Genomic DNA, 24570 nt, shown 5'->3' with positions numbered 1-24570 from the left:
TGGTATATTTTGTTACATTCAATATTAATTAATGATTTATGTATATGACGAAATATAATTTCAAGATTTAGCTTATTTAATTTTTAAAACTGTCATTGTTTTTATACCAAAGCAATAAATACTGATAATAAAATCTTTTCCATTCCATACAATTGAGTCTGCACACCATAGCATGAAGCGCAAAATAAAATCGATATAAAAATGAAATAAAAATACTTCTGCAGCAACGAATGAGATTGCACTCACGTTGAAAAACAATTAATATGCCAATTTTAATTTCCGATTCGGAACTAAAACCCTAAAGAGAGAAGAATAAAAAAACGGATGAAAGTAGCGTAATGTTGGTGTAACTTTCTCCTGCACGTTGGATGGTCAAAATCGAACGCTGATTGACGGCACGCATCGGATGCAAATTTCGGACGATCCGTTTTACGCCAAACGAGACCGGTTCGTTCGATTGCACCAGGGAATGTAATGAAGTGCACGTGTTTTGCTAACATTTGGTTTGTGTTGTAAATTGTGTAAAGAGAAAATATTGTAATTTGATCAGTATATAAATGCGGAAGGGGTGTGTTACTGTCTTGATGCACACTTGACTTCGATAATAGAAATTCCCTGGGCTCTTGAAGGGTCAACTTTTGAGAAAAAATAAAGTTTATGCAAAATTTTAAATAGTCGGCCTTCTTTTTTTCGTTTGTGAAATGCAACTTTCACCGAGTTCGACGCATCGTTCCGAAAGACACTTCTTTCATTCACAAGTACACAAGTGCTGGCCGGGTTTTGCCGGCAGTCAGTTGTCGTCGATGCTGCAATGTGGTCGAGACGTCTGCTTTACGTGACTTTCGTTGCAGTGCTCAGTGTAACGGTCCAGCAATGTAGCGCCGGTCTACCGCCGAGAGATGAATACATCTGGGGAAACCGCGACGACAGCACGGATCGCGTGTGCATGTCGCAATCGGTTGTTATCGAGCCCACTTGGGAAGCATTCTTTAGCTTCTTTCGTCCCGTCACGAGACTTGTGTCTTTCATTCCTCCACGGGTAAATGTAAAGGCTTAATCGCACCCTGTTTGTTGTTGTGTACACTCTAAACCGTAGTATCTAATTGCAAACGATGTTTTGTTTCTTTTCTTCACTTTCAACAGCCGGATCAGGTGGTGCGTTACATACGCATCTGGACGGATGCACCATGGTATCGGTTTCGGGCCGATCTGGTACACGGTGGCGTCGGTACGAAGGCCCCAGTTGCTACGATCATTCAACTGAGCCGTCACTGGATGTTGTTTGCAAATATTGTGATTTATTGCTCGACAGTACCGCCATAACTTTCAAGTTCCAGTTGTAGTTCCTTCGCATAGGAACTTCACAAATAAAAACAAATATACATCATAAACTATGAATCTTCCTGTAATGCTGTCCATGAGATTGAAAGTGTTAAAAATCAAATAACATTAATAAACACTAAAGCAAAGATATGTTTTTCCCACTATTTTATAGTTTGCATACGTTATTCTATTAAAAGCAATAATAGTCTTATATCACAAAGGGTTTCTCATGTAACATTGAATTGTACGTTTGATGTTTTGTCGAAGCCAAGTGTCTGGTTACAGCAAGATTGCCTTTGAGCATTACACTTCTAGGTGAAATTCAATATTCTACCTACAAGCGATAGAATGCTCCACGTTTGAACCGTTTCGAAACCTTTTTTCTTGTAAAAGACATGTAAATGCTTCAGATTTGGAGCATGATATTACACCGCCTGGGTCCTTTTTGTAATATGATTCGAGAAGCTCCTGAATTTTTAATTAACTTTCTGCCTTTCGTTTTGGAAAGGAATGATAAGACATTGATATCAAATTGAGTTGATCTTTTATTTTGTAAGGGTTGAAGGAAGTTATTGAATTAATGTAATAGCACAGAAACCATTTTAAAAGATTATCAGTTAGAGGGGAGAAGCAATCTTAGAACCTCACCAAATAAGGGTAGTTTCGGTGGTTTTTGAAAGGGCAATCATCAAGTAAAAATTTCCTTACCTAAACAACATTTAAAAATGCCAATCACCAACGAAGAAACAATAATATAAACCCGGCAAATCGGGAAATGGTGATGACTGAAATGCCTGAAACGATTTCGCTCAAAAATGTTGAACCAATGACGCATAAAATGGGAAAAGGAATTTTAATAACGAATAGCTTGTACAAATATTTCCAAGGCCCGTGCACAAATGATTGCTAGACTGGACCGCACTAAGTATGGACCGTTTGGGTCAGCACGTGGCTCAGCTTTCCGGCTCAAATGTTGACATTTGATCCCGAGCTAGAAGTGACATTTATTAAAACTCGTCCTTCGTAGGTAAATGATGTGAAAGGGAATGGGTTTAGTGTAAGGTTTTGTGCAACCTAAATACTAAGAAATTGTTCTTGCTATACCTAACCTTAGTTGTCAACTGAAAAGAGGAAACAAGTCAACCCGATTTAAGGATAATTGATAAAGATTGTGGTGTGTATGTGTGATTTGGTAAAAATGTTCTTTTTTAGGTTTTTTTGGGGTAAAAAACACAATTGTGGTCAATATATTGATTGTGTGTGACATTTTATGGGCCAATAAAACACTCTCTCAAATCTAATAACCCGTTTTGTCAACAAACTGGTGCAAAATAAGGACAGCTTTATATTCAAACCGAGTGTAGCTAAAATTAGATTTACTGGAAAACTAAGATTGTAGGGTTGGTTGTCCATTTTTGGTAGCCTCACCATATTGTCTGCTAAGACAACCTTTCTGTACCCTTACCAAATCCAAACCAAACTTAGTAACGCAAAACGAACGGATGTAACAAATGTTTCGTCCATTTAAATTCATAGCGTCAAAACTTTGATTCACTATACATCCAACCAGCCAGCCTATTCGACGCATTTGGCATTGTGTTCGGTTTTGATTACGATTCCGGTTTCGGAACCGTTAGTTCTCGGAACTCAGTTCGTTTTCAGCTTTTGGTATTGGTGGTCTAATAAAATTATCTTTCCTTAGACGCATCCAGTATACCCGTTTCCTTACGCACTTTCACTGAAGGATGGTCTTTTCGTCAATAGCAGCAAACAGAACCTTATCCTTTTCAGCTTCTGCAGTCACTTACCACGTACACGTTCTTGAATCGAAATGTATCGTTTTTGGTCAGTATGTTTGTCAAGCCTTTTCTCCGAGTTTGTTTGTTTTTCTCAGTAACAATTTAATTTAATTTTCCTACCTTTTCCAAGAACACACAAGCCAAGCATCTGCCCAAAGCAATTGAAATCAGTTTCACCCATTTTTCCTGAGCAAAGCTGCTGGCAATATACAAAACTTTGAGCCTTTATCATCCGAAAGCATCAGATTCCACTTCCGATGATAAACCAGTGCTTTTAAAACAGTATTCTTTGTGCTATGGGAATCCCAAGGCTCCCCGAATGTCACTTTTGCGTCTAGAGCTTTGTTGGTCCTTGTTTGAAAAGAGTTCCAAATTCATCGGGTCAATCGTTTCGGGAAGGAGAGATAAATTGGGTGATTACTCACCAACATTGGCCATATTTTGTGGTTTGTTCCCGTCGACTGTCATATTACCGATTCTTTTCGTTAGCCGTAGACACTTGTGACAAGCACGCGTTATTCGTTGAAGAGTTGGTGGCTCGATTGACTACAAGTAAAACGGAATCTGCCAAATGCGTAGGAAGGAATTTAAACAACAGAATCCACGATGAAATCGTGGCAGTTTATGGCAATGGAAAGTGGATCATTATCATGCCATTACTGCGTGGACCGCTCCTTCGTTGCAGGTCAAACATCAACCACGTTAAGGAAGGAATGTAATTCATCTTACTTTTGTTGGAGAGCAAACACATTTTTCAACATCAAAAACAGTGTGCAAAGGTTTCATGGCGCATAGATAGGACAGCAAAAGTTCAAACAACTTTGCGTTATGCATGTTATCAGTTCCGGGAGCACCGCTAACTTCGCACCTAATAAAGCACAGACGCTGAACACGACGAGTTAAGATGAGCAATAAGTAAAAAGAACAGAAAATATTACTTCGCACTTTCGTGTTTGATTTCCTCCCCATTTTTTTCTTCTTCTTCCATTGTTCAACGTTCCATATCGTGCGCTTCACGTCGTACGCATATTGCAATAGAATTTTTAGGAAGCTGAACTGATCGGTTCACTGGAAAGTAGGTCAAAAGGTTGTTTGAACTTTCACCGGAGTGAAACTGGCGACTGGCGAAAAGTTGGGCACTCAGTTGCTTCCCTTTTGCGCGAAAATACCACGGCCGCGAGCAGAAACGGGTTGGAGGGAGGTTTGAGCTGTGTAACGGAATGTTTGAAGCTTTCTCGCTACCAAGTGTCGAAGATGACAGGAGCTGTAGTATCTTCTCAAATTTACCTACAGTGCAACTTTCTTTGTATGTTGCGCGTACTTTTGCGGTACGATTTGTTTGGTTTGCAGAATGTATACAATTTCTGTTCAGGGACTTTGTCGCATGTCGTTCAAAGTTTTCAATTATTTTCATACGTTACAATGTGTTTGTACCATTTTGGTTGAATGTTCGTGAAATAACTAAAAGCAGAGTACACTGATAGTTTTATTTCAGATTTGTTACAAAGTATCCGAACTGGGTGGAAAGTCTCAGTTGAGCTGTAATTGAACTAATAGAAATAACGGGCCAAAAAAGCTTGGCAGATAGAAACAATTATCATCCAGTGTTATCCACATTTGACACCTTGAAAAGACTTTGTACACCAATGACATTGCATGAAAAGTCACGTCAGTGCTTACGCACCGGATGATCAAATAAGGGCGTGAAAAGTTTTTCAAATAACAATTAATGTTCACTAACAAAGTAATGAGGGCTTGCTAGAAAACTTTGGCGTGATGGTTCCAGCTTTCTACTGTTATGTTTAACATTGCCGCCTATTTGTAATTTCCACGGCACAGTGTATTTTGCGGTTGCGGTTAGTACCCAACGTTACTCGAACTGATGATAATGTTGTAAGAGTTTTGTAGCTTTGTTACCAACGCAAAAAGGCCTTGAATGGTGTAAAATTAAAAGCAAGGTCACCGAGCAAAAACAACTTCATATGATTAGAATTCCTTCAGTTCGAACGACCAAACCGGAACATATTTTGAAGCGCTTTTCGTTAAAACAAACCTTCTTTTATTTGTTGTGTATCCTCAAAATAAAAGAAGCATAATTTCACTAATGGTTAAAACTCTCTCAATATACACCCTCTAGGCTTTCCAAAAACATTCAACTCGCATAAGCCCGCCACGCCATAACGGTGGGTGAGAAAGAATTCCAATGAAGCTGAACGAAAATAAATTCTAATCATGAAATATATGAGTTTGACGCAATTATGCATGAATTCCCTTCATTCAACCGAATTCAACGGATGCGTGGAAAAGAACAAACCACCAAATACGAAAGACAATAGCGTTGTAAATATACCGTACCACTTTGCTGACAGACATGTCGGACGCCCGTTGGTTGCTGCGTGTTTATTGCAAATTTAACCACAAAAGCACACATGAGCCGGGAATATTAATTTCAATTTATGAGAACAAATCACGCCACTTGTACACACAATATTTGGAAAATATGTGCAATATTACTGGGCCGTTCGCTCGAAGCGTCTGTGTAAAGCATGGCATCGGTGTGGTTAACTATATAGATGGATGAAAATTTGTAAAATATTTCACCTGTGATTCATGATGTTATGCTTTTGAAGGTATTGTTGTGTGATAAAATCTGTAAGCATTTGAGCCAAACAGAAATTAAATTGAGCTTTATAGTGTATTTGTTTGAGGAGTAAATAATAAAAAAAATCTATGATAAGGATTTCAAATCACTGAAATCAGGGAAAAAAAGTTTGAATAAAACCTCTCAGAAGCAATTTATTCTGCAACACACACACATCCTGTCGTAGTACGTTGAATTCAATCAAAATAAATCATGTTTTACACCTAATTAATCATTGAAATTAACTTCATGTTCAGGTTAGCGGTGATGTTTAACTTTTTTCTATTGTGTTTCTGTGTTTTCTGTGTTGCCGAATGTAAAAAGTTTATACTTTTGCAACACCAACATACCGGCGTAAAAACAGAACTTGGAAAGAAATGAAACTTTTGTGGCAAAACCCAAACCACCAACCAGCAACTTGAATCAGACTTTTTTCACTTTCCCTGAGTGAAAAGTTCAGCAAAAGCAGACGAAGGTGAGTGATTGAAAAAATCTCATTTCTGCCAGCGTATTTGGAGTGCACGTCTTCCATTTGATTGCTAATAGGCAGGACGAAAGGAGTAAAACAATGAAGCTAAAACCAGATGCCGGAAATTCACAGTCCTACTGAAGGTTGACGATGGAATTAGCGGAAATAGAGTTTGTTGATTTAGGCGCTGAGGTGCACTTTTGAATTCAAGGGATACCCAAGAGCTTCAACAAGCATTATCCGGGTTTTCCGGACCATCGTAGCTATCTTTTTTGGAAGGATAAACCAGCAAAGGAAAGCAAACGGCAGTTGGAATGGTTTGGAAGCCATTTTCCTGCTTTAATTTTGAACGAAGCCAACCTTGGTTATAATCTTGATGGATTATTTATTACCAGGTTATTGAATAAAAGCTTTGAAACACCAAAACTGTTCCGTTGCACTGTTGTCATTACACTGAAAATTAAGAAAAGTTCAGTCAAACAGGATCGATAGTAGTTGCTTCAATATGGTGAAATCTTCATGCATAGTCAGTTTGAATGATATATCCCTGAAGGTTAATTTTTTTGTGAGACTACATGATACGTCCGATGTATGTTGCAAATCGGAATCGTAAAGGATAATGGCAAATTCAAATCGTTCAGTCTATCCAACGTTCGATAAAGCGCACTTTGCTAGATGCCAACTCATATGAGTTTCAATAACCTGGTGTATAAATGACTCTCAAGTCAGTGATTCGATTCTGTGAATGCCCTCCCCCGGCAACCATAATTATAAAAAGAAATCCACCAGCAGGGACACGAATATAGGTGTAAACATAAAAATCAAATTCTTACACCTTTCCCCTGCCATGGATAATAAAATTATTCCGGCTGTCCTATTATTCTGCTTCTATTGTCTTAAGCAACAATGTCTCGTTAGGAAAATGCTGTAATCAAATTCTCTTTATTAGCCACATGGACGGTGAACGTTTCGTCCACATCAAATGGTCCCCAGGACGATGAACGAATCTCCAAATGGGGGGTCTTGGTTTGCCTTTTTCCGCAGAAGTCAGTCCTACCGATTCGCAAACGGTAATGAGCTGCCATTGCCGAGATTAGATAAGTAATGACCTGGGACACGGACCATTGGTACCATTTTTTTGGGTTCATTGTCCCATGTATAAGGGATACGCAAGAACGGTTTCAAATTGATTCTCATTACATTTGCGTGTAGCTCGTTTCTTAGTATCATTACATGGTAGCATTCTTCTTTCATGTCACAACTAATATTTCTTACAAATGATGCTCTTTAACTCACACCCTGTGGCGTAACATGAAGGATGAAGGTTGTTGTCGTACTACCGCATACAGCTTCTTGTGAAAAACATAATGCTAATTACCGCATATGACGTGTGCTATTTATCAAGAATGTTTTCACAGTTAGTGTTGGGTCAAGAGCGAAAGAGGTACCTCAATCGCTTCGATCTTCTTATTGTGCGCGCTCCCGCACAGCCCACGGGAAAAAGAGTTAGCTCCGTAATTCGGCAAAATTTTAAAAATTGATTTATTTTGATGCGAATTGATTGGAATAAGTTTCTTTTCACTCAAATAATGCTTTAAATAGAAGAAAGCATAAAAAATTAGAAAAAAATTAAAAAAATCTGAAAACCCGAAATTTTCCTAAGGGGTTAGCCTTGGTTTTTTTTGGAAAATTTAGCAAAATTTTAAAAATTGATTTATTTTGATGCGAATTGGTTGCAATAAGTTTCTTTTCACTCAAATAATGCTTTAAATAGAAGAAAGCATAAAAAATAAGAAAAAAATAAAAAAAATCTGAAAACCCGAAAATTTCCTAAGGGGTTAGCCTTGGTTTTTTTGGGAAATTTAGCAAAATTTTAAAATTTGATTTATTTTGATGCGAATTGGTTGCAATAAGTTTCTTTTCACTCAAATAATGCTTTAAATAGAAGAAAGCATAAAAAATTAGAAAAAAATAAAAAAAATCTGAAAACCCGAAAATTTCCTAAGGGGTTAGCCTTGGTTTTTTTTGGGGAAATTTAGCAAAATTTTAAAAATTGATTTATTTTGATGCGAATTGGTTGCAATAAGTTTCTTTTCACTCAAATAATGCTTTAAATAGAAGAAAGCATAAAAAATAAGAAAAAAATAAAAAAAATCTGAAAACCCGAAAATTTCCTAAGGGGTTAGCCTTGGTTTTTTTTGGGAAATTTAGCAAAATTTTAAAAATTGATTTATTTTGATGCGAATTGGTTGCAATAAGTTTCTTTTCACTCAAATAACGTTTTAAATAGAAGAAAGTATAAAAAATAAGAAAAAAATGAAACAATTCTGAAAACCCGAAAATTTCCTAAGGGGTTAGCCTTGGTTTTTTTTTTGGGAAATTTAGCAAAATTTTAAAAAGTGATTTATTTTGATGCGTATTGGTTGGAATAAGTTTCTTTTCACTCAAATAACGCTTTAAATTGAAGAAAGCTTAAAAAATGAGAACAAAAAAAAAAATTCTGAAAACCCGAAAATTTCTTAAGGGGTTAGCCTTGGTTTTTTTTTTTGAGAAATTTAGCAAAATTTTAAAAATTGATTTATTTTGATGCGAATTGGTTGGAATAAGTTTCTTTTCACTCAAATAACGCTTTAAATTGAAGAAAGCTTAAAAAATGAGAACAAAATAAAAAAATTCTGAAAACCCGAAAATTTCCTAAGGGGTTAGCCTTGGTTTTTTTTTGGGAAATTTAGCAAAATTTTAAAAATTGATTTATTTTGATACGAATTGGTTGGAATATGTTCCTCTTCACTCAAATAATGCTTTAAATATAAGAAAGCATAAAAAATAAGAAAAAAATAAAAAAAATCTGAAAACCCGAAAATTTCCTAAGGGGTTAGCCTTGGTTTTTTTTGGGAAATTTAGCAAAATTTTAAAAATTGATTTATTTTGATGCGAATTGGTTGCAATAAGTTTCTTTTCACTCAAATAACGTTTTAAATAGAAGAAAGTATAAAAAATAAGAAAAAAATGAAACAATTCTGAAAACCCGAAAATTTCCTAAGGGGTTAGCCTTGGTTTTTTTTTGGGAAATTTAGCAAAATTTTAAAAAGTGATTTATTTTGATGCGTATTGGTTGGAATAAGTTTCTTTTCACTCAAATAACGCTTTAAATTGAAGAAAGCTTAAAAAATGAGAACAAAAAAAAAATTCTGAAAACCCGAAAATTTCTTAAGGGGTTAGCCTTGGTTTTTTTTTTTGAGAAATTTAGCAAAATTTTAAAAATTGATTTATTTTGATGCGAATTGGTTGGAATATGTTTCTCTTCACTCAAATAATGCTTTAAATAGAAGAAAGCAAAAAATAAGAAAAAAATAAAATGAAATTAAAAACTTGAAAATTTTCTAAGGCTATAGCCTTAGCTTTTTTGAGTAATTTAGCAAAATTTCATAAATTTTGCTACTTTAGAGAGCGAGAGTGATGCACTCCGCTCTTGCAAAAGAGCTACTCGACCCAACACTATTCACAGCTCATACTTAGCTAATAATAGTTGTTGCCCATAAAAGGTCACATTTTATAATATATTTCATATTAACTGAATCATCTCTTAATTTCGATAAAGTGTCATGTATCGTTGCAGTTGTTGGGGTTTGTATGAAAGTTTGGCGAATAACACTTCTTTTCGTTTTTGGTTACCATCTCATAACCCATCTCAATAATCAAGGGGATGTTTAAATAAAACATAGCCGATTAATATCGAAACAAATATATCGCAAAAAGTAACATGAAAAAAATATTGATGCGTCAGATGATTTCCTGGAATTCATTATTTTTTACTCAGCGGCCAGGCACAGGCTCTGAATAAATTATGGATTTCCATTTCGTCGGCTGGCTGTATCGCAGGACTACGGCAGCATCGTTTCCTGGTTGCCGCAAATTCCTACACAACCATTCCGGGTTCGTTTCCATTCGTCCACAGACTCGTGAACGAAGAAGCAACAAAACAGCGATATGGCGCATAAATCGAACCAACTAAATCTATAACGATGTTTAACGTTTACGCTTGTCCCCGGGACATCAATCGCACGAAACGAACCACTGTCATCATCGTTCGAGGGGCCTTTGCTGAAAGCTTCCGAAACAGTAACACTTCCGTGTCGTTCCTTCGCGTCCCGTACCGTCTTTAAGGCTCTAGTCTTGCTCGCCATCGTTCAATGTAATATGATCAACAATAGGGGCCTGAGACTGAGTACCGATTGTGCTGCTAGATACGGCACAAAAACACACCATCAACCATACAAACATATATTCTATTTCGATGCTGGCTAGCATCAGTTCTACCACAATCGTTTCGCGTAAAGGGCACCGTCAAGCTTGCCTACTGCAGCGACACTATCACACAGACAGTGGGCGCAATAATGGATGGTGAAAAATCATATTCATCCCACGGCTAAATCATATTCCAATCTTCCACCACTTGAGTCACCAGGCGCAGGACGTGGTTCGAAGATGGGTATTGTACGTCCGTTGAGCCTTCGGAAGCGCCCCACGGATTTGTCGTAGGCTGGTAGGATTTCCCGAAGCCACCATGGTAGCCGAAAAGTAGACCAAGCCATAATGGTCGTCACTTGAGTGCGATATATAAATGGCACATATTTTATGCTACCACTTTTCCTACCACTGCGGATGGTAGTGGAGTAGACGAACGATGAAAAATCATAAGCATCGAATCTCGCATACGGCCAGAATCGGGGACAGCGGTGAGGGAGGCGACGAAAGCTCGAACGATGGCATAAATTTATTGAGCCTTAATGGTGGACGGACCAACTCGGTTGCTATTTGCTACTCTATTCGACCATGAATATTAGTCCACCAGATGGAACCAACTTGTAGGGCTTTATCCTTGTACGGGGAAAGCTTTGATCGAGGGTTCATCCATGGTACGGTTCCGCTTGATGGACATTGCAATCGAATTTTAATGCTAGCAACCGCCGTGGGTTGAAGTGTGATGATAGTATGGTGCAAATGGATATATTTGCTGTTTGTTTTAACATTTCGACATCAGTCTTCAAACTTTGATAGTGGCAACACTCAGACTGAAACAAGGACCATGTGGTGTAGGAAATTAGATGTAAATAAAAATATTATTTTTAACCTTAAATATCTTGTCTTTGTTTTTCCATTCTTTCAATTCCTGACTATTACATTTGCCAGCTCAAAACACCACCAAGAATCCTTTACAAACAAAAGCCTTTTAAGATCACATTACAGCATCATGCGGTTACTTGCATAATATTTGTATTAAACTAATTGTTCGCGATCGATCCCTACGTTGTGTTTTAAGTTTTCTTTCGGAACGGTGAAATATAAAGCTATGCGCGGTTTCTCGCTTGACCGTTCGGCGTACGTTCTTTATTGCAAGTGCAGTGATTTTTGCAATGGTTCTTAGCCCTAACGATCCTTACACTAAACACAACTAACCTCTGCGACCGTAACGCTACCCCGGTGAAAACAGTAATGCATTAATCGGATTAATAATGTTTCAACTGTCAAATCAGTGTAACGCATTCGAAACGTAAACACTAATCTTAAGAAAAGTGGAAAACAAAGACAAGCCAGCAAATAGTCTTATATCCTTGCTACCAATTGTTCCTTTCAGTTTTATTATTAGATTCTGGCTGGAGTGAGTGCATCTGTATCGGTAAGTGGATTATCTAGATTCATTCGGGTGTGTAAGAATTGTTTTCATCTTATGCAAGTGAGAGGAATGGAAGACATTTTGTTCTGAAATCGTCGGGATTACATCACCTGATATGTGCAATGTGATACTGACATTATGATTATGTTTGCCTTTGTCGACTTGCTTCATTTAAAGTAGCACAAAGAATATAAATTTATTTTGAAAAAGTACACTCAGGAAGCAATGCAATTGAGATAAATAATCAATAACACTTCCGATTTGCTGTCAATGTAAAAGCCCAACAAACGAAGAACATTACGTGAACTATACATTTATATAAGTTGCCGCAGTGAATTCATTCCATAGTCGTGTGCACCACCGTGATATTATCCAGCAAGTCCGAGAAAGTAGTGCAACATTGCACCATTGAATCTTGGGATCAATTTTACAGCACTCAAAGTTTTCAATGTGATGACGATGTAATAAAAAGCCATTTCCACTGCATTCAATCTCTCAATCCAACGGCTCCACTCCCGAGTGTTGACCAAAAATAGATGGCTTGCTTAATCGAAACGCCAGGCGAATGGTGTGTGCCAGGTTTTCGGACGGATGGTGTGGATTGAAATCAAATCCTTGCCCTAAAGGATATCCGAATGCTATTCGCCAACGCAGTGTCCAACGGTGAAACGAATGTTGGCCAAAAGCCACTCTATTTTCGGTTTACATTTTTTCCTTACGAGAACTTTGTTTTTGTTGATGCCGCAAGGACGCTTTTTCCTGGTACGATTGAAAGGCAAAACGTTTCTGTCTCTCCGTTGCAGTGCCCTTTCGATTGCATTGCTGGCTATGAAAAGGCTATTCATCAAGCGCTGGGGCGTTGATTTCTCATAAACGCCTTGCAATTCGAAGGACGATTTAACTTCCCCAACGGATCCAGTTTTATCGGGTGCCTTACAAATCCAGAAAAACGTTATAAAAAGCGACATAAAAAAATATTACCGCAAGTGATAGCATCATTGCAAAGGCTCTTGCTCCCACACTGGCCACTTCGTTGCCCTTGATTTCCAGTCACTTCCGTTCGGCTTTCTGCAGTGAGAAACGCGGGCCACTAGCCCATGATAGATAAACATGATTGATGACCCGGCATCAATGGCTATGGGAAGAAGGTTTTTGGTGCGCTTCGCGACGAGTGTGGGAACAAAATGTGGCGTCAGAACGCTTGATGGATCTTGCCCCATTCCGAATGTCTGCTTTACTGGACTTTACTGGCTTTACTAGGAACGAATTGGAGAAAGGCAAAAAGAAATGCGGAACTGGTTTTACTTGCACCAGAACTGCTGAATAAATGATACAAGTCTTGGGAGGAAGTGAAAGACGGATGTAAAGTTTTGCCACCCGATGTAGTGCATCTGACAAAGGATGCATCTGTTGTTGAATTTAAGCAACATTTTTGCACTTAAAAACTAGGAAGCTTTTCATTTGTAATACAAAAAAAAACCTTTAAAATCTCGTACCATACGATGTAAAATAGAGAACATGAAAGAACAAGTCTTTTACTAAGTTTAATTTGATAATTGGAAACACATTTTTGAAGTTAAAGAAATGTAGGTGAAGCTACATTTCTTGCTCATTTTCCTACCTCACTTAACCCTGTGAACGAACCTTGTAACATATTCCTAATGGAACCAATCCAAATTTGCACATCACATTGTGCGGCAAGGTGTTTCGGTCCGGGTGGTTCAACAAAAGCAGCTTTTCTCCCTTTTTTATCCTTTTTACTGCTCTCCACGGACCACATCCACATCCATGCACCAATCATCAAAGCAAAATGGTCCACCACCTTAGAGGAAAGCTGGTAATGCTTGCGAATTCAATTGCTTGCATCATTGTCGAGCAAATCGACATTTGTCTTTAGGTCACAGCAGAACGGTTCTGATCCCACATGCTGCTAGTGGAGCAACCGTGTTACGGAAAATGGCAGCATTCTATGCACACGTTGCAATTCGTTCATTTGACACAGCCATTTGCGTTCGGACGTAGCACCCTCTTGCCGTCAGAATTAATTAATTAGTGCTATTGTTACTGCTAGCGGCGACAGATAGAGGCCGGACTAAGACCGACAAAAGACTATCGGTGGTAGGAGAAAGACGATGGAAAAACTAGTGCCACTTTGAACAAACGAACGGAACGGAAAGGCAAACGAACGGACCGACGAATGAACCGTTTATCTTTTCTACCGTAGGCTAGAACACTCGACACTCTTCTTTGATTGCAGCTGACACATAATGACGTGATCCTGCATGCGGTGTAAACGGCATGTATGGAAAAATGCTGATGACATGAGCAGCCCAGTGGTTTAGTGAAGGAGTTATAGCTAGGCAATACCTCGGTAAATTGTCGACTTTGTCGAACATGTGAACACACGTCTGTAAAAGGACCGTGATTAAATGGGATGGTTGCTAGTCGTACCACAGCCTTCAAAGGTTTCTTTAGGCTGACAGAGCTTTGTGTTTTGCTGATAGTAACCTGTGTCGAATTTTGGGAACGTTAGAGCCGTCTACGGATAGCTATTTTTGTTGTCTGATAATTTTGGTTTGGTTTTGAGAGATACTTTTCCTCATTCAATCAATCCTTTTAATTACATTCTCATAAAATTTATTATGTTTTGTAATATATTTTATGCAACATTATAAATACACCTTGGTGCCCGTTTTGATGAATGTAGGTTGGTTTCAAAGTTCTACGTGAATGTGAACGACACAAATACGTTAGACAGCTTTTCCGTTGCATTAACAGCCCATCCGTTTTGCATACCATGAACGGTTTACTTATACATTAACCGCAGAAACGGTGGCTCTTATTACAAACTGAGCTACATATAACGCCCCGAAGAAGCCGTAAGGGCACCGTTAATGAGGTGTTCTGACACACTGGTTAGTGAAAGGAGCGCAAAATTGCGCTATGGTCCTTCAAATCAAGTGCCTACCGTCGACAACGAGCGGTTCACAATGGTTGACCTTTTAATGATGGACGGCGAGTATCTTTCCGCTGAGAGGGCGTCTGACATTGGAGGTCGATGGAGGATGTTGGAAACCCCACTCAAGAACGCGCTTCCGTCACTTCTGGACGCGTCACGGATTGACAGATGAGAAGCAAATGTTGCTCCCGAGTAAGTCGGGAGATAGAGAGTTAATTATACCGGATTTGTGTGCGGTTAGATAGGCTCACAGGACGCATAAGGTATTATCATAGTTTAAACAATGGATGTTGCTATACATACGTACAAAACACAACTTAGAGCGACACAACACAACATTTTAAGGGACTAACGAATGAAAGTTTTATCAAGATTATTCGAGCATGAATATAGTGTTTAAACCTGATCGGTGTTTGATTGATATCGCAGAAAGTTTCACTTAGTTTTTGAACTTGTTTCCTTTACCCATGGAACTATCTTTCTGATAGCTGACAGAATGAATTTTGATCCATCATACGCAATCGCAAAATGTTTCACTAGACAAACTGGTCCTCATCCTGCTTGTCAACGCTTCCGGCAACATATCGCTCAACTTTTGACAACCCATGTCGAAGCAAACGACGTTTGTGTGTGGTACAAGGTTCCGCGACACTGTAGTAAACTACCTTCGTTCATGTGTCCCGTCACGGAATTGAATTCTTTTTCCCATACATTTTTTACCTCCTCGATGCTTTGTTGGCAAATTCTACATGAACCGTTTTGAATTTTCCCGATGACACATGGTAAACATGGTAAATCGCTACCCACAGCACTCCATCAATCAATCGTGTTATCCTCGTCTAAAAATTGATTGAACATCCTGCGTTCAATGTTTCTTTACACGTACTAACTGCGTTTGAGGTGTATTGTTTGAATTCTTGCTGGGCGTAAAAAAAACCTGCGTACGTAATCAAACTTATCGTTCAAGCTCTCCATCCGACATTGGTAAGTGTACCGAAAACCCGGTACGAAGTAGGTAGTGATTGATTTTCGACGAGTTGTTATCGAATGTACTTGGTGTTTCGCATGGCCAGGTTGGTTGATCCTGCCGAAAGGATGTTGACATAAAAATATCAAAGTGAAAAAGAAGCAACGACTGGAGGAATGCGCGCGTGAAACACATTTACTCCGAAACAATATATCCCGACACCAAGTGCACTTCAGAGTCGCCATTGTCAATCCTTCGGCCCAGTGTTTTCGACACCGTGTCGATAGGCATGAGTGATGGATGTCGTTGGAAAACAGGCTCGGAAAACATCATTACCCTTTTGCTACCAGTACCAGCGAGACGGAAGTGTTCTTGTGGAAGGTTTCGCCAAAGAATTGTCGTCACTTTACGGTCTGTTCTTCGGCATATTTGCCGCAGAGATTCGTTTCACTGGTAGTGCCGTGGACGCGACATGGCTAAATTATGCTAACGAGCTGTTAATCCTGACCTTCCCGGCTGACGATTCCTTCCGATCAGCGCCGGTACGTTGTGGCTTGCGAGTGGTGCCGGTTGATGGCCCCTACGGAGTTGTGTAGCAAAGATGAAAATTGTGAATATAGGAAGAAAACACAGATGAGCTTCGTTCGCTCGGTTTATCGACCGAACGGAAAATGGAAAGATCCCCTGTAGCGCCATCCGATCCGCCTTTGTCGTTTTGTGATAAAAGGGGTGTTAATAGAATTAAGCAAATAAAAAAGAACACATCCATTCTTCCGTTCTGAAGTTCTCTCACGATGTACAAAAAAAAAAGACAGTGGCTTGTAGATGGTAGCAAGAGAATAAGTTCGTATGTAATTTGCATGAGATTTTGACTACATAGAGCGATTTTGATGAACACCACCACCATGTTCATCAAAAGTTTATTCTTTCAATCAAAAATTTTGCGCAATACAATATAAGTCGAAGTGTTTTACGATAAAAGCATAAAACATGTACTGTTTGGAAGTTTTTTTTTATTAAATACAACACATTACATAAAAAGACCCTCTCTCGGAAAAACTTTTGCCTTCAATCTTTATTCAAATAAAAGCAACAAATGGTTTCTGGCTGGCATATTCGGGCTGCTACCAAGATAATGAGGGTCATTCTCCGGATACTTTTAATGGCTAGCCAATGTCGTTGTCCTTCGGTAATAGCAGCTAAGGCGAGTTGGCGATGGTATGGCATCTTACCCATTCATTCTGGTTTATTTTTATTTCCGACAAAATCGATTTTATTGCTGCTCCGGTTGATCAGCGCCGCTATGCAGAAAGGTTGTTAAACTGCTTCCTTGTCGAGACGGGTTGTTACAAGCGTACGCTTTGATTGGATATTCCATCAAATTTAACATCCTCCTTTTGTATGATATACTCAAGAACCTTGTTTTGTGGTTTGTTTTGCCGCAGTAAGACAGCTTTAAAAATGGATTTTACGTAACGGTACTGTTACTGCCTGACAAAGCTTTCTCCTAACGGTAGTTCGTTTACATCAGCCGGAAAAACCATCTCGTTGGACAGAAAATGTAAATTTCAATCACATGTACCTTGTATACTGTTGAAGCCACCAAGAAGAAGACTCTTTGTTTCTTCAAGGGTCAAAAAAAAGAAAAAAAGAAACAAGAAACAACAAAACCCAAAAAGTGAATTCAATTTTCATCCATACGCTGTGCTATGACAACGGCACGTAAACAGCGGATAGGGTGGAAATCTCTGACTCAGCATCCAGCATAATACCGAAACCCATACCCAAAATCAGGTCAACGATACGGTCATTGCTCGTTCTAGCAGCTGACTGTCCCAACGATGCAAGTTGTTTTAGGCAGTTTGCCAAAGCTTTGCGACTTCTTCCTACGCTTCCGGTTTGAACTTTTTTTTCCGTAGCCCATCCTGAAGGAAACAAGTGGCAATGATGCTGATGTATTCATAAAACATTACTGCATCCTTGCTTGGTGCGGTTCGGACAAATCTTGGTGGGCCTTTCACTTCACTGGTGAATGCAGTTTTGGGGTTTGGTCCACGTTTCAATTGCAATTGCTTATGGAACGTTCTTCAGAACTAACGAGCAATCAAGCTGCCAAGAAGCTATTCTACATTCACAACAGTTCACAGTCAAGTGCTGTCGAATCGTTATTTTGTAGGTGCTTGGTTGGAAATGTTTCCTTTTGTGCATGATTTTGTAGCTCGGCTACATGAACAAATCTATAAGCGTTACTTAGCACTCTATCAGCATGATAGTTTAGTCAATGCTTTTAAACCTTACGTAACACGATAGCTTCGTACATTTGAATCAAAGTTGTTTTTTTTGTCATGAGGTTAGTAGCAAAGATGAATAACAAGTTTCACGTACAGAATGGGGAAAATTATAGCTTTTTGGTAGCAATAATACGTTTCGAGTACATCTCAATTGCTATCCATGAATCGTAAACAAGATGCTAGTTTGTGTGGTTCGATTTCCTGTGAAATTGGATATGATTGCATTTTTATCCTTGAGCTTGAATGCACAAGTGGCAATAATCAATGAGAAAATTGTCACCCACGTGCAATATTCTAGTAAATTGCTAGGAAGATACATTAGATAATATTTAACGTCACTTTGATAGAAATTTTATAGTTTTGTGATGTTGATAGGAATATATTTTTACTATCTATTGTTAAGTTTGTTTTAAAAAAGCTAATTTTTCTATATTTTTTAGTTGTGTAAGACTGGTTAAAGCTATTAAACTAATTAAACGAAAAAATGTTGAAAAAAATATTTAATCTCTTAACAGCATCATCCACTGGAAGTTGAAAGAATAGAGGCATTGAAAGATAAACACAGCCAAAATCACTATCCAAAAACCCACTTTGTTAAGATGATGGCATAACAAAACTTTTCACAACAATACATTACCATATTGCTTCCATTTTGAAGCATGGCTAGAGTAATTTGAGAGCAAGTATTGCATAAAGTAAGATTCGCTAAAGAACACTTTTGATGAAGTGACAATAAATAAAATATTCCCAACTTGTTTGCTTTCTTTTGGTTTTGTCGCTTCATTATTCCTTTGTTGTTTTCAACTCATCGCTGCATATTTTATTTTCCACATCACGTAGTTTTACAGGAAACTGGAGAAATATTAAGCTACGGATTAGTGACGATATGTAGTTGAAATTAAATTTTTCTTCGCCAATTTAGGAAGTTCTACAAAATGCTATAAATATTATTTTGTGTCTTTTAAAAGATGAAAATTTTACCCTTGTGCTGCGATGAGTTAAAGACAGTGTTAAAGATATTAGACAGAACAATTTCTCCACGCTCATCACTCAACTATTTCTCGCACCTCTTGCCCGCTGGTGCAGTCCTGTCGCTGTGAGCTCATCAGATTGAGGATAGCACCTTCGGCAATGGTTGATACCAATGCTTCACCAGAACTGCGGTATAATAAGTGGATAAAGCGAACGCGGCGGAAAAGCCAGAGCTGAGTAGAAATACTTTGCATTCTTCCGTTATTTCATTCCGCCAATTTGAGGTTAATGACAACCACGCTGGGGCCATAGCCGTAGATAATGGTTTCGCGCACAAGCGATCAGCACTCGTGGGACGAACGGAAGGATTCGAAGGCGAAATGAAGTTGATGCACTCGTGCTGCTGGCTTCCGTAGGGAAAATGGTACAAAACGTACCGGCGTACGTGGTTGTGCTACGATGACGTAAAACGAATGACGAAAGAAGTGTTCTTGATTAAACTTATTTGTGGGCAAAGCGAATCGTTTAGTGAGTACTCGTTTGATATGAAAATATTTGAATGAAATGTAGCATTAATCTTGCACATTTGAAATTCGTATGACTTAAGCAAAAGTAAAGAGACAATTTTATGATAGTTCTAGTATGTAGTTTGAGTTGTTTTAAAATTAAATATTAACATTGTAGCAGCTCATCTGCAGCGTTCTTCGGAACTTATCTAGAATGTTAGCAGTTAGTCAGATTTTTGTTTTGTTTAGAGCTATCCCAAGAGATGCCTTATTCATGATTGAAGCGCTTGGTTTTTTTGTGCTCTACAAGATCGATCAAAAGTGGTTCCGATTGCTATACGGACGATTCCGTGCAAACACAGCTGCCACAGCTGTATAAGAATTTGCTCAGAAGACAAAAAAATCCTCTGAAAGCTTTTTTTTCAGTGGAGAACAAACCATCGGAAAAGAACCTTTGCCAGCAGTAAACGATCCCACGCTTCTCAAGGAAACTCAACCAACAGGATAAGAGAACAGCGGTTGCACACTCAGCTACAATCTGCTCCGATTATCGGAACACTTTATCGGCTCCATCGATTACCGTCAAGGATTCGAAGTCCTTCGGAATTATTCTGTGCCGGACGGTGAAGACGGAGTCAATCGTTAATATTGAGCGAAAATTTTCATAAAATCACAAAAAAGGTAACTCGCATGCTTGGTCGAGCCATTAATTTGTTCCCATTTGTTAAGCAATTTTATGATAATGATTTTATTTCCACCCAGCGCTTTCCAGAACTTTACTTCTTATGCAATAAATGGAAGAAGAAGGTTAAGCTTATTTATGGAACATTATAATCGTTATAAAACGACTATCGTCGAAGGCATATTGTTCTCGTGAAAAACTGAGGATGTTTAACCAAAACAAGGAGGAGATTTTAGTCATATTTTCTACATTGCAAGAATGAAAATGCAAGCTTGTTGCAACAACCTCATTTAAACTTTCACCATCCATGGTAGAGCTTCTCACGTACTCCATCGTTAACCAATTACAACTTAGCAAATCGTAGGAACATGATCACTTAATTTCCACCTTTTGCATTTGTTGAAAGATGAAAATTCAAACGAACCATCGGCAGCACCTTCTGTTCACACCGAGGAATGTGATGCGTGTTTAAACAATTTAATATTCATATTTTCCACGCCGTTCCATGCTGTGCGGTGTCCATGGATAGATGTTGCATGGAGCGCTTGTTACTCACTCGTTTTTTCAGGGACGCAAATTTCACGTCAAATTCCAGCTGTCCATCAACTATGTTGTCGCCCCGGCGCTAATTGCATGCAAACACGGACCGTGCTACACAAGCTGCCGAAAATTCATCCCATTTCCGTCCACCGTGGTCGAACGTGGTTCCGATACGTGTTACTGTTTGCCATTTACCGAACGCCCGTTCGCCCGTCGGCATGTTGGTCTTTCGCTGGGCTGGCATGTAAAGGGAAGCAGCTTTCCTATTGCCAACACGGGTAACGTGTTGGGCCCGCGGTTTGCAGACCGGGAAATGGACGGAAGGGAGGGTTATTTGGAAGGCAAATGTAAAATATATGTTCGTTACTAATGGATTCCTGTCGACGCTTCGGTTGTCGGTTATGCAGTTCGCGGGATCTTCATCTATATTTTTGTCCACAGCACTCAGTCAACACGACGCAGTTGCATCGATCTATTCCGTCAAAGCGCGATCTATCCATCGCGGAGGACACACCTTACCATTTTCAAAGGTTTCGCAAAAGGAAGTGACGTGTAGGAAATGGTGGATACGTTTCTACCAGGAAAATGTAACATTTTCCCTTGCCGACGTCATCATCTGGGTTGGGCGTGATTTTTTTTCAACCTTTTTGCTTCACAATTCTATCAGCAGGCAGCTGATAGTGGATGGAGATATCGTGGATACAAAGTAAGTGCTGCAGTCTGGAAGTAAATTTCGCTCAAAGTTTGTCTGGCGCTGTGAGATCTATGCCCAGTTCGAAAGAAAATTGCAATTTTCTTTCTTCAGATGGGAATCGGATCCAATAACAGACGCTCAAAATGTGTTTACCCACGTCGCGATGAAATGTATATATTTGATTAAGATTCAATAATACTCAATTGCAAATAGGATGTCTTATCAACTCATTTTCGGTACATTGATTGAACTTGAAGAGTTTTTCGTGGATTTGTGGTGATATTCAATAGTTGAAGATGCTAAATATGGATACATACTGCATGCAACATTTAAATTTCGTATTTTTCTCTTTCGTTTTTTTTTTCAAATCATCCGTACCTAATGACCTTCGCAGGTGATCATGAAAATGAGTGATGCATTGACCGTTGCATGAAATCGGATCTTTTCATTGCAAAGCCAAACTAAACTTCGTGCTTCGCTCACATCGCACTCTGCTGGGTGATCTTTGATTCGTTACATTTCGCTCAATAGCTATAAATAAAGATGCATTATATTTATTTCCTACTGGCCGAAGCGCGACAGATCGGGTGTTTTCCGGTGTCGTTTACTAATTTAATTAGCTCACGGCTTACCATCCAATTATTTTTAATTTTCATATTTTTTGTTTATTATTTTCCAGAAAATAAAGACTAATGCAGTGCGTTACAGTGCTTCATTGTGATGAAAGTGGAACTAATTTAAATTTTAAAATAACAATAAACTCCACTTTTTCCAAATCCCATACTTTACTGTGCAGCCGAATAACGGATGTAGGTAGATAAATAATCCAGAACAATGTAAGGTGTCGACCCTACGATCGATTGCATTGTAACGACCGATTGCATTTGTGTCGGCTTTCGGATAAAACAAAACAACCTACCACACACCTACCGATAGTGTGGCCAGCAGACGGATTACCATTTTACGGATGAAACAAGCAAGTTGAAAAGCATGTAGGATTTAAAGGAAAGCAGATTTTGGATGCTAAAATTAGCAACCCTATTTCGACCATCCAGCCGACGAACCTTTGTGTGCGGTTCGTGATCGGTTGAATGTATGCAGAGTACACTTATACTTCATCATCGGCACCGGCGTGGCCCGGTGATGTTTATGGCTAGATTTGATGGGATTTGCCATTAGTTTTTAAGAATCAATTAGCATCGAACTGCAAATTTATATCCTCTTTTTGCCCCCCCGAAACAGTGTGCAGTGTGAGGTCAGGTATTGTGAAGTGGTTTTGAGTGGTCCTATTTCCTATTTCGTGCTAATAGATTTATTGCTATATTTGCAAGATGGAGCAGGTTATTATAGGTTTGTGTGGCGTTCAATTATAACTGGATGTGGTTACACTTTGTAGTCCCCATTTCGATATTTCGAGTTAAGCTCCAAAAACGTTTACACCTGGTGATTATGGAACTCTGTTTTATACAAATCTAAACTTTCCGGTTTTTGGAAAAATAGTCTACCTTCGTTACGGTAAAAAATATTTCAAATTAATCACCCTTTAGCGCAACTGCTCACATTCAAATTTGAGATAAACACTAAATACTTTGCTTCCGGAGTGAGCATTCGTCACGGTAATCATACCCGAATCCTAATCCTAATCCACCGGCATTTAAAGCCTAATCACCTTTTTGCAATAGAACCAGCAGAAAAAACTGTCAAAAGCATGAAGTATGTTTTCCAAATCTGACCGAGCAGAGTGATGTTATGTTTGGGCCTTTGTTTTTCCAAATAAGTAGCTGTTGCTAGGGGTTTTTGGAAATCCATACTTTTGGCCACACAATAGATCAGGTTGGCTTCACAAACTTTGGCACATCACTCACTCGCTGGTTGTTGGCCATCTTGCATATCCTCGCAACAATGACCTCGGAACCAACTGTTGTATCCAAGCGTAAGTCCGTTGCCCTTTTTTCTGCTTTCGGTGTCTACCAGCAGCGGCCGCTGTTATTGCTGCGAGTTAGCGCAAAAGTCGAACGGACATGTTGGTAGACCGCTTACGCTTGACTCGCAACACAGGCTACCCATCATAATCCCATATTCAATTAAAACTTCATCCTTTTGTCGTCGCACGGCCTCGGGCTAAAGGCAAACCGCCCAAGTCTGGGGAGATGGGCTTCCCCGGTGGTCGATTGGCTCCTTGCAGAAGTCAGGGAACGGATGCGGCACAGTCTCGCAATCCGGACATGAGTGAGTGGTATGCGAGTTGAGGAAATCCGTACGATTCTCGCTGGTAAAATGTTGCCACCGCCTGTATCAACTTCATCACCATCGCTTCTGGGCTTGAAGGCTGGGCCACTTTCACTAATGGTACGGCGCTCAGTACTGCGAGCCGAGGAGGGTAAAGTGCTACCCGCTTGATGGCACTCGTGCGGTTCAAACTTTCAAGCTGGAGCGGCCGTCCACATACCTCCGACCGCTCCGACCGAGTGATCCACTGGGCGCCTCCATTCGATTGAAACGTACACTTAAGCCAACCGGGTATGGCCGTCGGCAGACGGTTTTCTCCTGGTAGAGTGTCGTGTCAAAGGGTCTACATTTGTTTCAATATTTTCAACCCATGCGCTCACTCAGATTCCGGCAACCATTGACTCATCTGCGGTGGTAAAGTCTGCAAGCGACAAAGGCAATGGCGACGGTTGTATTTTAGATTTGAATGAAAAATAAGCGCTGGCTTATTATTTAATTAATTCGGGTAAAAAACACACACACCCAGACCCAAACTGGCTGGTATGGGTTTGTATTGAGCGTGGTTTGGGTTTAATTATTTTTCAACCGTAAGTCTTAAGCTTCCAAATCCATTTCATAAACGTATGATGGTGGCTACCGCTACCAACTGTAAGCTGGTGCTGTTTTTTGTACCGCATCCGAGCTAAACGGGTTGTATGTCACTTACACGTTCACCCTTGCGCTTTCTGCATGACTGGACACGTACGGAGAATAAATCATAGCATTCAGTTTGCTTCGTGGTCAGTTTGTGGTCAAACCATTGTTAGCTGGATAGTTAGTTC

At 39.3% G+C, this 24570-nt stretch overlaps 2 protein-coding genes across 7 annotated transcripts in view; one reads left to right on the top strand and one right to left on the bottom strand.

The window, feature by feature from the left end:
* The window catches only part of LOC125762567 (uncharacterized), an 88975-nt gene that overhangs the window by 49649 nt on the left and 14756 nt on the right, over nt 1-24570 (bottom strand). The gene's annotated exons all lie outside the window — the stretch shown is intronic.
* On the top strand, nt 697-1418 carry LOC125762601 (uncharacterized). Its single transcript, XM_049424876.1, has 2 exons — nt 697-1039; nt 1144-1418. The coding sequence occupies exons 1-2, from the start codon at nt 812-814 to the stop codon at nt 1321-1323; spliced, it is 408 nt and encodes a 135-aa protein (XP_049280833.1). The 5' UTR covers nt 697-811; the 3' UTR covers nt 1324-1418.

Source organism: Anopheles funestus, chromosome 2RL (genome assembly GCF_943734845.2).
Source record: "Anopheles funestus chromosome 2RL, idAnoFuneDA-416_04, whole genome shotgun sequence".
In the NCBI taxonomy this organism is placed as follows: Eukaryota; Metazoa; Arthropoda; class Insecta; order Diptera; family Culicidae; genus Anopheles; species Anopheles funestus.
Note: the sequence above shows the minus strand (reverse complement) of the source record. Positions and strands in the feature narration are given on the sequence as shown.

Coding starts and splice junctions, on each gene's coding strand:
- LOC125762601 (XM_049424876.1), top strand. CDS start 812: ATGTGGTCGAGACGTCTGCTTTACGTGACTTTCGTTGCAGTGCTCAGT. Junction 1,040..1,143: donor TGTCTTTCATTCCTCCACGG/GTAAATGTAAAG, acceptor CACTTTCAACAG/CCGGATCAGGTGGTGCGTTA.